Genomic DNA, 16,744 nt, shown 5'->3' with positions numbered 1-16,744 from the left:
CTCTTTTTAAGGAGGCAGGTAGAGAGACACGATGAAGTTGTACAGTCAAAGGCTAAAACTTTCAGTGTTAATCAAAAAGGTCATCTTCTAAACTTCTCAGTACTCAGATTTCAGAAGTCTCTGTGCATCTTTCTCTTTTAGGGCATTAACTGGCATTCAGAGGTGTTCGGGGTGTCTGAATATTATGTGCTATCGCGTAGGGTCTAAATATGTGGTTAGGACTGAAAATTTAGGCATCCAAGTTGGAAGATTTGATCACTTACTATAAGGAATATTTCTGAAGTAAGAGTGTGTGCTTTATATAAAAATGATGGCCTTGTGGTTAAGACACAGAAGTATTAATCATAAAATTGGCAAAGTGAGAAACCAAGTCTGCCGACTTCCTGTGTTAACAGTGAGTAAGTCACTTATACTGTCCTCATGACAAACCTTTTCTGCTGTTACACAGGGCCTTAGGCTACAGTTTAAAGTTAGATTAACTAACATATTCTACCACGTGTTAAGTTTAGGTCTAGCTCTGCCAGATAGCATATTAAAAATATACAGTGCCTTGTCTACACTACAGTTTTATAATGTGGCAGTTTGAACAAGTTAGGTAACACATTCAGAAGCATGGTTAACTCCTTGTCAGGACATGCCTTTCATTACTGTTTCTTCATGTACAGAACACAGATAACAACACTGAAAAAAATTCTAGAACTAAATCAGTTCTTGTAAAATTTATTAATATTCTGGAAGAAGCATCATCAGTTAAAAAAATTGCATTACTGTCTAAGGCTTTTTTTCCTTTTTTTTAATTTAATAATATCTTGGTTATTTTTTCTGTTACTCTTCTGTCATGTTCCCACCATGACAGGTGCCTGCACACGAGTTAGAAGAGAACTTTAATATAATAAACAAAACTTTTAGCAATTCTATAAAATGAGGACACAGAAACTGAGAGTCATTTGTTTGTTAATAATAAACATTGAGGGCGGTGAATTAACCACAGTGGTGTTTCAGGTGATGGTTTATGAATCTAAAACGCAAGAGATTTAGACTTGACTTTTTTTTTTTTTTTCAGTAAAGACTTTATTTAATCCAGCTCCAGCCCTTGCTGACCTAGATCCACAATTTTATACCCATTCTGATATCTTCTGCTGCAATGAAACTGAGGTAATGGTCATATGTCATGTTGAAGAAGGAGTCTTAAGCAGTAAAATTTCAGAGAGATTCTGTTCTCAGAAATGCAGCTAGGGAGCAGGGAAACTGAAGCACACTCCTCTTACGTAGGACTTTTGGAGGTGACAAGTTTGATCCCTGACCTAATGAGCAAAGTGGAGTATTCTAGAATACCTTTAGATTGCACTCAAAATTAAATTAATTGTTTGCAGTGGGAAAGTTGTGTCCAGCCTTCCTTACAAGTAGATGAGTAAAGCAAATCCATTAAAGGATGCTTTTAAAATGTTATCACCGAGTGGTAAATATTAAAATAGATCCTTGTCCTTGTTTTGCAGTCCCTTGATATGATTAGCAGGAATGCACTAGCCATAGTGCTCTGACAGTTTTAAACTCGCTTGTCAGAAGGTGATGCACGCATGCTGTACTTGATGGTAAATCATAGCTTCATATGCCTCTTCCTCTCAGCTCTGTTTTCAATTAATGTTTCTCTGGCCCTTCAACTGTATATTTCCCCCCCCCCCTTTTTTTTTTCTCTTTTCTCTCTCTTTTCAAATTCAAGTGTGTTATTTCTCCCAAAGGAAATTATTTTTGTCACGAGACAAATTAAGTTTGTCTCATAAGGCCTTTGTTTAAATGTCCAATTTATTAGTATTATGCATGCTGTGTTCCTTCCCCTCACTCTCTCTTTATATAAACAGGAATGTGGGAGAAGCAACCTAGTGGATAGGAGCCATGCCTTGATCATAGTTACAGTTATCTCCCACAAACATGATTTCTGCAATGAACATGATACCTTTGGGTGGAGAGGAGGGGGAAGAGCTAAGAGAAAAGCATGGCCCTGCTTACCTATAGGATTTTTTGTCTGATGACAATGCCTATCAGAATAAGTTCTTCAAGACTCAATTACCATCTTTTGAAATTTCTTTGAAAAACCCATCAGAAACCATATCAGAAGTTCTCATTTCACGAGTCTTCTAGCATTTAAGGGTTGGTCTAAGTAACCCAAGTGGACATCTGAATTTTATTCTGGGATGTTTCAATATGTGTCTGCCAAGTTCAGATACTCCAGAGCATTCAGGAATTTGCAAAATAGCAAGGTGGGAGATGTCACAGCTCCTCAGGCCTCTGGAAGGCAAAGTTTCCAGTGTAACTGGCATTGATGTCATTTGTGGCTCAGACACTGTCCAACAGCTCGCAGAACTCAATTCTATGTGATGGAGAGAATGCTAAGGCAAAGTATTTATTCTTGTTCAGGGACTTGCAGGACACCCATATGGTGTTTTCTTCATGCTTTCAGAGAGCACTTATGCCTGGACTATGCCCCTGGATTGGCTAAGTGGTGCAATGGCGCACATTTTGGGCTGAGAACACCCATACTCTCCCACCAATTTAGTAAATGTCATTTGTTGTTTGCTTTTTTCATAATGTCACTAGTTACTTTTTTTTTCCCCTGTGAAAACTTATCCCCCATATGTTAGAAACAAAACTTTGTTTTTCATTACTTGTCTATTCCTGACTATTCTCTCATTGCTCTTTACAGCACACATGTTAAAGTTTTCCCTTTGTTATACTTTATTGCTAGAGGACAGTCTTGAAAGAGACATTCTTTGAGAAGTTCAGCTTGCTGGAGCCAGGGTGTATTATTATTACCACCACATGGAGAAAAGAAAATTACTTCTATTTGGAGAACAAGAAATACAGGTGTATAATTATAATAGATCCCTGCTCATTCATCTACCTTTCCTGCAGAGCTGGGGGTACAGTTTACATTCTTTTCTGCTATTTTCTTTTTAAAAGTAATTACCATTGGAAGATAGCTGGGATCACTGTATGCACAGTCAGACACAGAAATATGCTGTCTACTGTTGAGGGGGCTTCTCTCTTCTGAATTGATGGAAATGGTAGACCTATGGAAGTTCCTGCCAGCCATATCATGGGAGCACAGATCCAAGTGCGGGACTCTTACAGCATATTCTGAGAACAAGAATGGCACATAAATACTGTTGCTTTTGACAATAATCTTTATACTGTACATATTCATACTTTACAATGAAATCAATTACATTAGCACAACTGTAATAATCAGTTATGTTTGATTTCATCCTCTCTTGATTTGTTATTGAATTGATTTTCAGGGATGAACTGTTGCCATCGTTCCTTTCTTTTTGCTGAGAAAAGAGGAAAAATGAAGCATTTGTTTTTCTTATGTTGCAAGTTTGAAAGTTGTTTTTTTAGTAATTGTTATATATTCACATGCCATCTGTTTTCTGTTTTCTTTCATGACTTTCTTTAATTTCAGATCCCTGTAATGTATGCACTTGAGAAGTTTGATATAGAGATAAATGTTTACATACCCAAATAAAGGTTACCAGTCACATCTCTGTATGGCACTTAAAAGCAATAAGTTAATTTTACAAATATTAAAGATAATTCTAATTTTTTAAACTTCATCCATTCAACCAACTACATCTGCATTTTCTTCATCATCATCAGGAAGTACCTAAAGACTTTGATGATCCAGAATATATACTGGGAAAAGATCTTTTTATACATCTTTTTTTTGTTTCCCTCAATATCTACTAACAGTCAGTCAGAAAAGAGCAGTTGGATAAGATGAACCTTTACTCTGAGCCACTATGGCCATTCTTATTTTATGGGGTTTTAAAATTATGATTCTCTATGGCCAAATTTATTGAATGTGCTGCTTACAACTGCCTTCCTGAGCTCCATTGCCCCTCCTACTTTATATTTCTAAGTCTCAAATAACTTCCTTCTAGCCAAAATCCTATTTATGTTCCAGCCTTACTCTTTTTTGGGATCTTTTATTTTTTATTTGTGATTTTTAGGTACTACCAGGAAAAAAATAGTGTATTTCTGCTTTATCTTTACCAACTCTTTTAAATAGTTAATAAATCATCTTGAGTTTAAAGATGAACTCTTTAGAACTATGCAGTTCCACTGCTTCTAAAACACTCTTTTTAACACAGATGTATATGCTAAGAGAAGATTATATTTACATTGATTTTTTTTATTGCTTGGTTTAGCTTTTTTAGTCATTTAAATTTAAAAGTATTTATCACACAGTTTTACCACAATGTCCTTATCTTGCTTGTTCACCAAAAAATACCTTTAAATTATAAAATCCTGTGGTTTGTGGATGTTATGTGAATGATATGTTTGTAACAGAAAGATTATGTTCGCTGTAGAACAGCAAGCTAGCCATTTAGCTTAAGACATCTTATACACTATATGTGGAATGTTTGTGGTGTTAAAGATGAGAAAAAGGGGGTAGTCCTTGTGATTAGCTGAATTATTACTGAGTCAGAAGTTTCTGGTTTTTACTGCCACGAAGGTCAGCGGTTTTGATCTGTGATGTCTTTGGCACAGTATAAAAGTTTAAAAATGTGAGCTATGGTTTCAGCCAGCCATGGGATGTCAGGTCCCAAACAGGTGAGTATCAAATACAACACCATGCTTTATACTCCATCCTTCATTAAATGCTTTAGGATTTAATGAAATCAGATGTAGTATCTGGTATAACAGCACAGCTTGTTCTTATGGATTTATGTGCTAGAGAGAAGCAAACAAAATTATACTATCAGTGAATTATCTACCATTAGTTTGTCTAGAAGGCTCTTCACAAGCTGTTCTTTTCACTCTGCTTGTTGCAATAATAATTTTTTTATGTCTGACATTACTTTCTTTTTATGTGGTTCATGAACAAAAAAACTCAGAACAAATCTTGCAAGGTTATCAGTTCTTTCTTTGCTTAGCCTGTAGTTCAGTTTTATCTTTTCCCAGAAAGATCAAACTTGTTGAGACTAGTTTGTTAATTCCCAGAGGTAGCAGAGCCTAATCCCTGAGGTTTGTGCAGGAATGTGCTAGTTCTCCATTCCCTTAATTCTTCTAATGAAAAATAAATGTATCCAGTGTCATCTTAGTGGAAACCAATGGTTGTTCTTTTCCGTCATCTATAAATGTTGAAAAAGACGAGCTCTTTGGAATACTTACCATTTTTTTCCCACGTGTTTGTGCAATTCCTTGCTGCAGTATGGCTCTAGGCACAACCACAATGACAATACAGTTCATGTGTTGTTTTTCTTATTTAGTGTGTGCATGCAATTACATAGCCCTGCAGGTTAGGAACCAAAATATATTGCACATCAGTGATTTCAATTTGGTCCTAAACGTTTTGAAGAACAGCTGCTTCTTCATTCAAAGAATACTGAGGAACCCTTCAGGAGAAGGAAAACTCCTAAATGGTTACAGCAAATGATTTAGTTTGTCATGATTTAGTCTGTCAAGCTATTTTGAATACAAAACTGGCAACTGCTTTCTCCCTCATGTAAAATGGGTATCAGACTTCTGATCTAAATAAGAAAGGCCTAGCAAAGATTTAATTAAATGCTAACAGAATACTTTGGGGCTTCAGTGCTAGAAAGCAGTACAACAAAATGTAAGTTGTTAAATAAAGGTGCAAGATGCATAAAAATAATATGGAAAAATAGATACTATCCTATTCAAGATACTGTTTCCTTGTAAGTGTTATTGACTAGTACTAGAGGCTAGACAACTTTTGGAAGAAATATTAATAATGGAAATTCTTGTTAGTATTCCCAAAATCAAGACATAGTATTGACTTTTAGAAGATTCAGAGAATATTAAGTTTATAAAACTACATCTGGAGTCTTGGATCAGGACATTTAAGATACTGCTTATTAATATAGAGAGATTAATACCGGGGATAGTCTTTCTCAAGAAAAAATAATTGCTATCTGTAGTAGTCAAAACAAAAATAGGTCCTTTAGAATTAAAATATTTCAGAACATCTCTTGAATTTGCCTTTTCTGTTTTAAGTAATGGAAAGCTGCTATTGCTCCATTATGTAGAAGTTGCCAGCAATTCACAGTATATTTTAATTCCAACTTTGTTCTAAACCCCATTTTATCAGTTGCTGGAAACTATGAAATTTCCCATATTGGGTCTAAAATGAAAGATGTTACTTTTGGGAGGGGAGGGAATAGCTTCCAGCCAATTCATTTCAATCAGTTTTTAATTATTCTAGCACGATAAGTATTTTTGCCTGTATGTATGTAAAAATTTTATAATTTGAAACAACTGGAACTAGCTTGGCTTGTGGCCTGATCTTGCAATTGCTTATACACCAAGTCTGTCTCAGTACTTCTTTGGGACTGTTCACATGTGTTAGAATTAATGAGACTGAGTTCTTGTTCTGTCATTCTCAAAGAAATCTCCTAAGGTACAAGCCAAGTTTGTAGCCAACTGGCTTACTGTGTTTAAATATTTAAAATTAAAAATATTTTAAATTATTATACATAGTTTTAGATGGTTTAGCCTTAAAACTGGCACAGTTTCCTTATTATTATTTGTTATTTCTGTTCCAGCAGTACCTGGCAACATTTGCAAAGTTGTTATTGTGCTAGGTGCACAAAAAGCAATCCAAATGATGGACTGCTCCCCAAAGAATTAACACTTCTTGTTATTCCACCAGTTGATATTTGCTGAGGATCGTAGGATCACAGAAGTTGGGAACAGACCTCTGGAAGTCTCTGGTCCAACACCCTGGCAAAGCATGGCCAGTTGAGGTCAGATTGCTCACAGCTTTGTCCAGTCAAGTTTTGAATCTCCGAGGACAGAGATTGCATGACCTCTGGGCACCTGTTCCACTGCTTCATCACCCTCGTGGTGAAAAAGCTTGTCCTAATAATGGAATTTCCCATGTTCCAGCTTGTGCCTGTTCTCTCTAGCCCTATCCCTATGCACCTTCAAGAAGAGTCTGGCTCCACCTTCGCTATTACCACCCATTAAATCTCTGTAGACAGCAATTGGATCTCCCCTTTGCCCTGTGTTCTTAAAGCTGAACAAACTCTCTTCTCCTAGTCTCTTCTTGTATGTCCTGGTCTCTGGCCCCCTGACTCTTGGTGGCCTTCCACTGGATTTGTTGTGGTATGTCAGTGTCTTAACTTGTGCCAGGGATCCCAAAATTAGCTACCACGCTGCAGATTTCATCTTGCAAACACTAAGCAGACGATCCAGAACATCTCCCTGAAAGTGGCTCTGTAAGCCATAGGCGGCCCCAAATGCACCACAGCTAGGAAAGGTTCATATCATAGTTCCGTTCTCACTTTGAGCCAGTGTAAACTAGTACTGCTGTGGGATTGGGGGGGGGGTGTTAATTTTAACACAGATCTGCTTTGCTATCCAATTTGTTTCCTGGCCACATAAGTGGCTGTGCTGGCACAAGAGAATGGGCCATGTGGACAGGAGTGGAAGGGGAAAAAAACAGGACCATTTTTTTTCTGTAGCAGTGCTGGTTTGTGTCAACTTACTGTGACTAGACTCCACAATCTAAAGAGACATGGAGAGTTAGCTAAGATTAGTGAGGATTATGGCGAAGAACCCTCATATCAGTTAAATTAAAAGCTTCAGTTAAAGTTGTCTTCCACTTTTGTAAAGAAAATCAAGAAAATTCTGTCTAGATTAATTATATAATATCTGTCATAGGTTTATTCTGACAGCAGTTTTGTGGAAAGTCCTCTTGCTTTAATAGTCCATTTAACTGAGGAGTTTTATGAGACTAGCTGCAGAAAAATAATATTGTTAATTTGCTGTTCTTTTGTACAGTACTATGGCAAATGTCCACATTGGGCTTTTAGTATTGTTATTTAATTTTTTCTTTACATAACCATTAGTTATTTCCTTCAATTGTACCACAGTTTGTTTCTTAAATAAGATTCTACTGAAGGGAGGAACTTAAAAACTCACCACAGTATTTAACATCAGTTGACATTTACCGCAATCTCTAATTATTGGCACAGAATCTGTCTGGCTTCTGCTGCTTTTATGGTTCTTCCAGCTTGTTCCAGTGTTTTTTAGTTTTACCATCCTGCTGTAGATGAGTTAGATGATAGTGGTTTCAAGCAGTGGAAGACCTACTTTTATACAGACTCTTTTCAAAATAATTTTGTTTATTGGTATAAGCAGTGTAAAGATGAAAAGAAAGATTTCTGCAAAACCTTTCACATATCAGTCCCAGAACAATTCTGTCACTGCCCAAGCAAAAAATCCTGTTGGCCTGGGACACAGCAATCACAAAGAGGGGCACAATGTTAACACTAGGCATACAGCACGTGCGCTTCTTTAGGAAGAATATTATATTTAAAGTACTTCATTTACCTTGCTCATGAGCATACAGAAGTGTAAATACCAGGTGAATAAACCCAAATTAGATTTACTGTTTCTCTACCAAAACCAAATCCACTTTCGTCGTGGAGACTTTGCAACATAGGTAGAATGTCTGGAATTATTGCCTATCGTGAATTACATTGGAAATTCAGTTAGCCAGTTTCATTCAAGGATTTGTGTTAATCCATTTTTATTCTTGTAACATGATGTGCTAGGTGTTCTGAATATAGGAATGCATAGTTCCTGCTCCAGAGATCTTAAAAAGTCATGATGAGACGCAGACTTTTTAGATGCTTTACTACAGGAATAGAGTATATATATTTTTAATACTATTTATTATCTGTCCTTAGTTTCTCCAAAGCCATTATTAGTGTATTGACTCCTTGCAAGCCTTGCAAAAGATAAATTCAAAAGGTTTTGTGAGATACTTTTTTGAAACAAATTTTCTTATTTGAAAATACTTTGATAACCTTTTAAAAACTGAAATACGTTTAATTTGCTTAACTAGTTTGTACTGCAAGAGAAATTTGAGCAGCGTGATGACATGCCAAAGAGAAAATTGAATAGGTTTAGTTACTGTCTCATAATTTAAAGCATATTTAAAGCATATTCATACATATTCTTGCCTGGGATCAGTGTGGTTAAAAAAGTAGTTTAAAATGGCGTGTATGTGTTAACCACACCTTGCCCCTGCTGTGCACAAGTTTAGCCACGAGGCCTGCCACACCAGATCCTGCCTTGTAACCGTCAGATCAACAGCGCTTGAAATCATTTGTGCATTTGTCTAACTAGGGACTGCAGAACTCAGTCCTGTAAGTTTGAAAATTAAAACCAGTGAGTACTCTGCTAATGCTACTCTAAGCTCTAGGGAGTGTGTTGGCATTATCGAGCTCTTAGACCCTAAGGGTGGCTTCTCTCTCCTGGGTCGGGCTGCAACACAGGAAATGACAGTGGCGAGCGGCGGGCGCTGACTCACAGCTGGGGGCGGTTTACTTTGGGATGGCTGTAGTAGTTCCTGTCCCCAGCTGTCTGCCCTCTCTCTCTTTACTACAGGCATGGCCTGTGCTTCGTGGAGCAGTTGTTTAATCACTATAGTTTACAGTCCGTCATATCGAGAAGTATGTGCACTGAATTCAAGTTCCAGTAATGCAGAGGAAGGTAGTTTGAAATATTTCAGCAGCTGTTTCCCAAGAAGCCGAGCTGCCCATGCAGCAGAGGTCAGGAAGTGTAGCTGGTGAATAGGTTCCAAAGTAAAAGTTTTCCACTGAAAATAAGCCCTAAGAGTGTGGAAGTTATGCCCAGTTACTAGGCAGTTATCTGAAAATACTTCAGACTGCATTTTTCAGGATCCTGCAGCAACCTTGTACGGCAAGATAAAGTAGGACTTCCCTCTTCTCAGGCAAGCAGGACAAGATTTAGTAAAGACAGCAAAATATAATATGCCGGTTTACTTACAATTGAAGGCATACTGCATTATGCAGGAGTACTGCTGCTAGACTGTTTCAGCTAAAATACGCTGTATTTTCCTTTCCCTTTCTACCTGTTTCATTCTTGTCCTCTTCCCTGCCAAAAGAAAGAGAAAAAATAGATGACGCTGGAAAATTATATGCCACCAAGAAAGTGTATGAAGTGGAGAAAAGGATGCTTGATTCTGGAGTCTTCAGTGAAGATTTTTGGGAAGTTTTGCTCTTAGTTGGGTGGAACTAGAAGAGATTAATTTTAAGAGCCAACGGGGAGAAGTTGACTTAAGGTCACCATCTGTTAGAAGAGTTTATCTGTGTTTGTACAGAACCAACATAGAAGAGTCTCAGTTTTGACAGAGGCCTATCGACATGGCCATAACACAAATATATAATGATCTTGTAATGCGCCTTTGCCCAAAGAGGGCTTCAGATAACTTTTAGGTATTCTTATCTAAAAATATATACTGATGTAAACATAGTGGTCGAAGTTGAGCTTTTTTTTTTCTTGAAGAGATTTTCCCTTGTGATTTCCCTTTAGCTGAACACTGAGAATTTAAAAAATAATTTTAAAAGTTTCTCACTTAGTGATAAATATCCCCCAACAATAGCGACTTAGTTGCCATGTAGCATTTTTCACATTAGAGCACAAAATGCTTTTGCCAAGGCTGTGTCATTGTGTCCATTTCACAGAAGAAACAGAGGCATGTGGGAGAAATGTGATTTTACTAAGGGTTGCACGCCAGGCAAGTCGCAGAAGCTGGAACAGAACCCATGCCTCCTGCGTCTCTGCCTAGGCTGCTCTCCATTAGTCTGTTGTGCCCGAAGTACATGCTGATTTCAAACGAGGAGCAAGACGTAGCTGAATATCAGCGTAGGAAGTGGTTTCATGATCATCCTATAATACACATTTTAAAAAGATATTAAATACTGTTTTCAGATGCAACTGTTGTCCAAAAATGAATGCTGTCAGATTATGATTTTCATTTGCGTGGGTTATTTTCCAGGCAGAAATTTTAACGGGCATCCCAGTTGGCAACCATGAAGATGCTGAAAAGGTGGGACGCATGCTGTTAGAAAGAGGGTGTAAGCTCGTAATTGTTACTCTTGGAGCAGAAGGCTGCATGATGATATCAGTAGAAGAACCCATTCCAAAGCACGTTCCTGCTGGGAAGGTCAGGGCTGTGGACACTACGGTACGTTTTTGTGGTTTAACTGTCTTGCTTTGGAAAAGACTGCTTAAGCACTAAGGGAAAGCAATGAGTAATCAGCCAAATCTTTGGGCACTAGCACAAAGGCTAATTTATGATGTGAAATTGATATCTTGCTTCCAGCCTCTCATATATTAAATGTCAGTTGACTTGAGTTTTATAGTCTGTATTGGAGATGTGCTAGAATTATTATACATACTGATAGTATCTTCATGTTCCTCCTGTACTGAAGTCAGTACCTGTCTCTGACTGCAACATATGATGCCCGTGGCTTGAGCTGCAGTCTTGTCTTTTCACCTTTGCCCAGCCATATAATTCATCTTGCCCAGAACTCAAATGCTGTTGGAGAAAGGAGGTACTACTGCCGTCACAGTCTGAAACTGAATGTTTGGCTGTTCTAACACAAGCATGAATTGCTTACCAAGTCGAGCATAAGGTGATCAAAGACATAATTTTTACAGAATGTAGTGGAAAAAACCTGAAAAGTTCTTGCTGCTTCATGACGAATATTTTATGAAGATAGGTATGGGATACTTGGTGAGAGGCATTTTAGTCCTGACATGAAGGTATTTTTTCTTACTTTCTGCTCAGAATTAAATGCTGAAAGCATACTCTCACAGACCACTAAATACAATACCCCCAGCAAAAAATAAAAACAGGACAGGCAATAGTTAAGATAGCATTGCTATGAAAACCTTACCACATTGCACATATGGGGCTATTTTGTGTTCCTAGTATTATCTGACATAAATCCAAAATAATTCCAGTGGAGTTACTGAGAGCAGAGCGGGTCACGTTGTATGTACTAACTATACATTTAAATGCCTGTTATAATAACGTCATATTACATATGTTCTGTTACAATAGTTCATTAAAATCCTGGAGATTTTACCATCTGGTGCATTCCATATCTGAATTGCATTAATAATAACTAGTTCTTGTAGCATGTTTTTTATTCACGGACCTCATACTGCTTCACAAAGAAGGAAAGCAACTGCTTAAAAGATGAGGAAACAGAGGCATAGGGGACTGAAATTACCTAGCTCAGTAGCATGCAGTGGCAGTTTATCTAAACCAGAAGATCACTCATAGTTTGGACTGTGATGTGCTGATACTGTGGAAGGCTTTGTTTCACTGTTAAATTGAATCCTTTTAAATTTAACTCTGAAACAGAGATACTTTGGCTTTATTTTCCTCTTTTGCCTCTTTCATTTAGAAGTTTGACCTTGAGCTAGTGCTGATTTTGGAATGTGCTGAAGTTCTGGTTAAAGCAGGCATCACTGTACAGTACTGCGCGTAAGGTTCTTGGTAGGGGACTACAGACACCGCACTGCCTCTGCCTGCTTCTAGCCCAGAATTAGAAGTGCCAAGAGAGTGAAGGGCAGAGCTCCCAAAGCAGCCCAGAAGCAGGACTTATTAGCTTGGGAGCAACACCTTGTGAACCTGGCCGTACGGCTTCTTGCTCTGAGTTGATAAATCCACCATTGCTATCAAAGCTTAGCATTAGAGTTTTTCTCTACATCACACAGAAGTGATGAAGAAGAAACATGTGTGATCTGCTTCTTCAAAAGAAGCAGAAAATTGCTGACAGATCAGCTATTGTTTGATATCTTAAGATATTTGCTGCTCTTGGAATAAAACAGCAATACTGAAACCACACACTGTGGCTGAAGAGTGCTTTTTATCTTGCCTAGCAGTTCAGAGTTTCATGACTGAACTAATTTAATGCTCCTCTTTTTTTCTTTTTTTTTAATAAAAGCAATTTCTTTGAGTTTACCAAATCCTTGCCCTGCCTCCTTGTGGCCAACAGGTTATTGGCTTTCACATAGCAGAGGATTTTCACAGTTAATTTTGTTAATCTACTTAAATACCAGTGGGTTGTTTTCAGTAAAACAGCTGTGCTCGGTTTACTTTTGCAGACTGAATGAAAAAAGATGTGTTGGCCTTCCATTATAAAAGTCTTACAGTGCTTAGACTGATTATCACTTTGCCTGAAAGCAAGTGGTTTTAAAGCAACCCTTCCAAACACTAAGCAAAATAATGTCATCCTCAACGAACCTGGATGGCTCTATTACAAAAATAAATACTAACCATTCTAGTAGGACATGTTATTCTCTTCAGAGGCATGTCACCAGTGGATCCTTCCCCAAGGTAATAAGCTCAAGCTGCGAGTAGCCACCTATCCACAGAGTAGTCAGAGCTGTTCATGTGCGTGCTCTTAGCATGCCTTTTAATACTAAACAAAAATTGCTACCCTAAACTGCCCTGACTTAAGCATCTTGAGGGACCAGGCAGTAATTTTTTAAGCTGCTGTAGTCCAGTCACATCTGGTTATGTGCCTGTATCCATATTGACGTTGTTTGGATCTGCAGAAGGTAGTTACTGCCAGACAAAGAGTTAAATGATGTGTATAACCCATACAGGATTTGCAAAAGGTTACAGAGCTCTTATGAAAACAGTCTGTGTTAAAACAGAGTTTGCTATTTAGAAGATACAAATATAAGATACAAAATGAGCTTCAAAGGCCTCATCTACTGTAGAAATGTTCCCATAGCTGCTACCACTGCCCAGAGCCCTCTCTGCAGCAGCGCAGTGTCACTGCTGCCTCCTCATCATTTCTGTTGTGCACAGCAATTTTGAAAATTTTTAACAAGAAAATACTTGGGTAGGTACAGCCACAAAGGTTAAGAATTTGAGGTCCTTGTCCCAGGTAGTGTGCTCCCAATTCTCCATGTTCATCAGTCTTCAGAGAGACTAAGGGTTGATAGACTGTAGAGCCTGGCTCTTCCTCCTAGCCCTTGAGATGGTTAATCTAAGAGTTTATTGACAGAACACTGGGAAAAGCTGGCTCCATCTCCTGCTCTGTGGTGGAACATGAATCTTCAAGATTGAAAATCTGGCATTTTTCACCCACACTAAATCAATACTATGAAGGGGAAAAAGAGGCTTGTTGATTATTTTTTTTTAGCGCTAATTATCTTAATGTGGGCTTTACTAATGTATGCAATGCTTCCCATGACTGTTAGCAGAGCTCTCCATACACAGTCCAAAACATGTAGAGCACGAATAGTCATTTAGAAGGAAGTTTTGCAAGACATGGTATTGTAAAGCTGAAACATCTGTTTCTCCTGTTATAGCTAAATAGTACAAGCTTTTCTTAAGAAAATAAACTTTCCTTTCATTTTACTAGTTTCTGCTAGTGATTTTCTATATGCAAATTTTGATTAAAAATAAGTGAATTATTAAAAAAATCATCTGCACGAAAGAAATATCAGATTAAGCCCACTAGCCACATCAATTTTTATTTGAAGAAGATGACTTACGTAAGAGACATCTGACACATTAAAAAGTACTAATATGTAGATAATATAAGAAAGGTATACATTATAATCTATTTTCATTACTTTAAATAGTTGCTTTTAAATCTGCTTGACTACGTGATGTTAAATATATGCATTTACTTTATTTTTGGAAGAAGCTATTTCCACTTTAGGTGAAACTAGTACATGAAGCTGCATTAAAATAGCTGTGAAGGATAATGATATAATTCCATTTATATGACACTTCTTCAGTTGGTAGCAGAAGGTTTCACAAACCATTCACAAATTTGATAAGCATTTCATAGAAAACAATAATATCATATACACATATTTTGCAGTTGCGTCTGTGTGTGTTTGAAGCAGTTTGCCTGCTGCTGAAGCAGAAGCACAGCTGAGGTGGAACACAGCAGCTGCTTGCGAACACAGCTGCGGGACATGACCGAACACCGTCAGGTCAAAAATGTACTTGAGGTGAAGTGGATGATCTGTGTGATGAACCAGACAATGATCCTGGATCGTGGCATCTGCTGCTGCAGTAGCCCTGAACACGCCGTCCTGGCAGAGACATACGCAATCTGATAACAGGGAAGGCCACAACATTGTCCATATTGGAGAATGAAGCTCCGCTCTTTTTGCCCCTTCACCCCTGCTCTCCCCCTCTGCTTCTGACAATCACGCAAAGTGTAATTTACAGCACTATTTACATCTATTTACATTTACTAATTATATTCCATTGAAACTGCCAAGGAAAATTTGTCAGAAGAATGTAATTACTCAAAGCTGGAATTTGGCCAGCAGTGAGATTAGTTCCCTTCCATTTTGCAAAAAAGCACGATGGGATCTTACAGAGCCAAGCACTTCAAGTGGCAGCTGGGGACCAAGTCGAGCCCCTGAGGTACTGCTGGAGGCCTGCCTAGGGCTTGGTATGTGCAGGTGGGCTTTGTGGAGGCAGTCAGGCTGCCTGCAGCTTCAGGTTACTCAGGGTCTGGGCTTTAGAGGATTGTCCATGCTTCAGGAGATGGGGCAGTCTGATGGTCAGTGGCTACGACAGGCTGGAATGTGTCTGCTGACTCTAGGGCTGCACCCCAGGACTCAGGGATTTTCCTTTTACTGTGGTTGCTCCTTGCAGGTGAAGGTGGGATGTCCTGCCTAGGATCCATCAGAGGGTTGGCACAGGCAGAATAATCTCTCCTATGCAGGGGCATTAGTGGGAAATGGGGTGCTCTCTGACTAAGCAAGCCACAGCTGCCCCGCTGCCACACCCCCATTTGCAGGTTGCAGCATGGAGGTCACTTTAGGAAGGGAAGTACTCTAGGGTTAGTTTTTGTAACCTCTGTTTTGCTCCAGACCGTGTTTTGGATCAAGATGCTGAATAAGATCCACACACGCTTGCATCACTTAGGGTGACTCTCTAATTTCCACCCTATCTGGTCTTTTAAATACATAGTACAGTTAGCTCTGCTTCAAGTCTCTTCATCAGCTTCTACTTTACCTCTAGGTTTACACATGTCAATGTCGTGTGCCCAAAACTCCTGCATTAGCACACTTGCAATCAGGAGATGAGGCATCTGCATATCTGGCTCAGGCATGGATGTATGCTCTTTAAAGGCAAACGGAGGCACTTGGGCACACAATATGTAGGTGAAAACTTGGAATCACTTTCACAATGGTGCCCCTAGTAATCACAGCAAGTCTATGGTCTCCCTTTTAAATCTCATGGACAACCTAGACTGTTTAACTTCTCAGTATTTCTAAGCACAACCATTACATTTCCCATATCATTTCTTACATTACCAGCATTTTCCCTGTCTGGCTGTGCTTTTCGGATGCAGAGAGTGCACAATCTGCTGAAGGAAGCTAAGGAGACCACAGGTTGAGGTGCCATGCTTATAAACAGGCAACTCATTTATGAGACATGATAAAATTCAAAATTTAATCTACTCAGTTATGCCTGAAATTTGACACGTGTATGATTTATTCTATATAGTCCTTCTCTGTACAACATTCTCAGAGATGGATGATACATACTATTTGTCATAATCATAAATGTTTCCATTATTTTTTCATGTCAGTTCTGCAAAATGAAGGCTCATTTCTACAATATGAACTTGTCATCAGATGTTTTGTGTTCAAATCCTATTCCCTCAGATTTCTTATTAAAATTTATTAGATGTGGCTCTTTTACTACAGGAGAGAATTAAAAAGGCTGTCTTTAAGCAGTAGAGTGCTCACTGAGCAGCTTTGTATTGAACTCTGAAGATGTTACACAATCTTTATTTTAATAAAGCCTCATATAAGTGTATAGCTCTATAATTTTAGATATGTCACGGTATCCAGGCCTGTGCAGTAATTGTGGTCTAAAGAAGGCAGTGTGGTTTAGTGATTT

General features: G+C 38.3%; 1 protein-coding gene across 1 annotated transcript in view; it reads left to right on the top strand.

The window, feature by feature from the left end:
• Window positions 1-16,744, top strand: part of RBKS (ribokinase) — a 68,240-nt gene that overhangs the window by 36,804 nt on the left and 14,692 nt on the right. Inside the window, exons 6-7 of the mRNA XM_054818837.1 lie at window positions 1,064-1,155; window positions 10,835-11,023. Coding sequence (XP_054674812.1) covers window positions 1,064-1,155; window positions 10,835-11,023 — 281 coding nt within the window. The remainder of the gene's footprint in view (window positions 1-1,063; window positions 1,156-10,834; window positions 11,024-16,744) is intronic.

This window comes from Grus americana, chromosome 3, assembly GCF_028858705.1.
Source record: "Grus americana isolate bGruAme1 chromosome 3, bGruAme1.mat, whole genome shotgun sequence".
Lineage (NCBI taxonomy): Eukaryota > Metazoa > Chordata > Aves > Gruiformes > Gruidae > Grus > Grus americana.
This window is presented reverse-complemented; position numbering and strand designations above follow the sequence as displayed.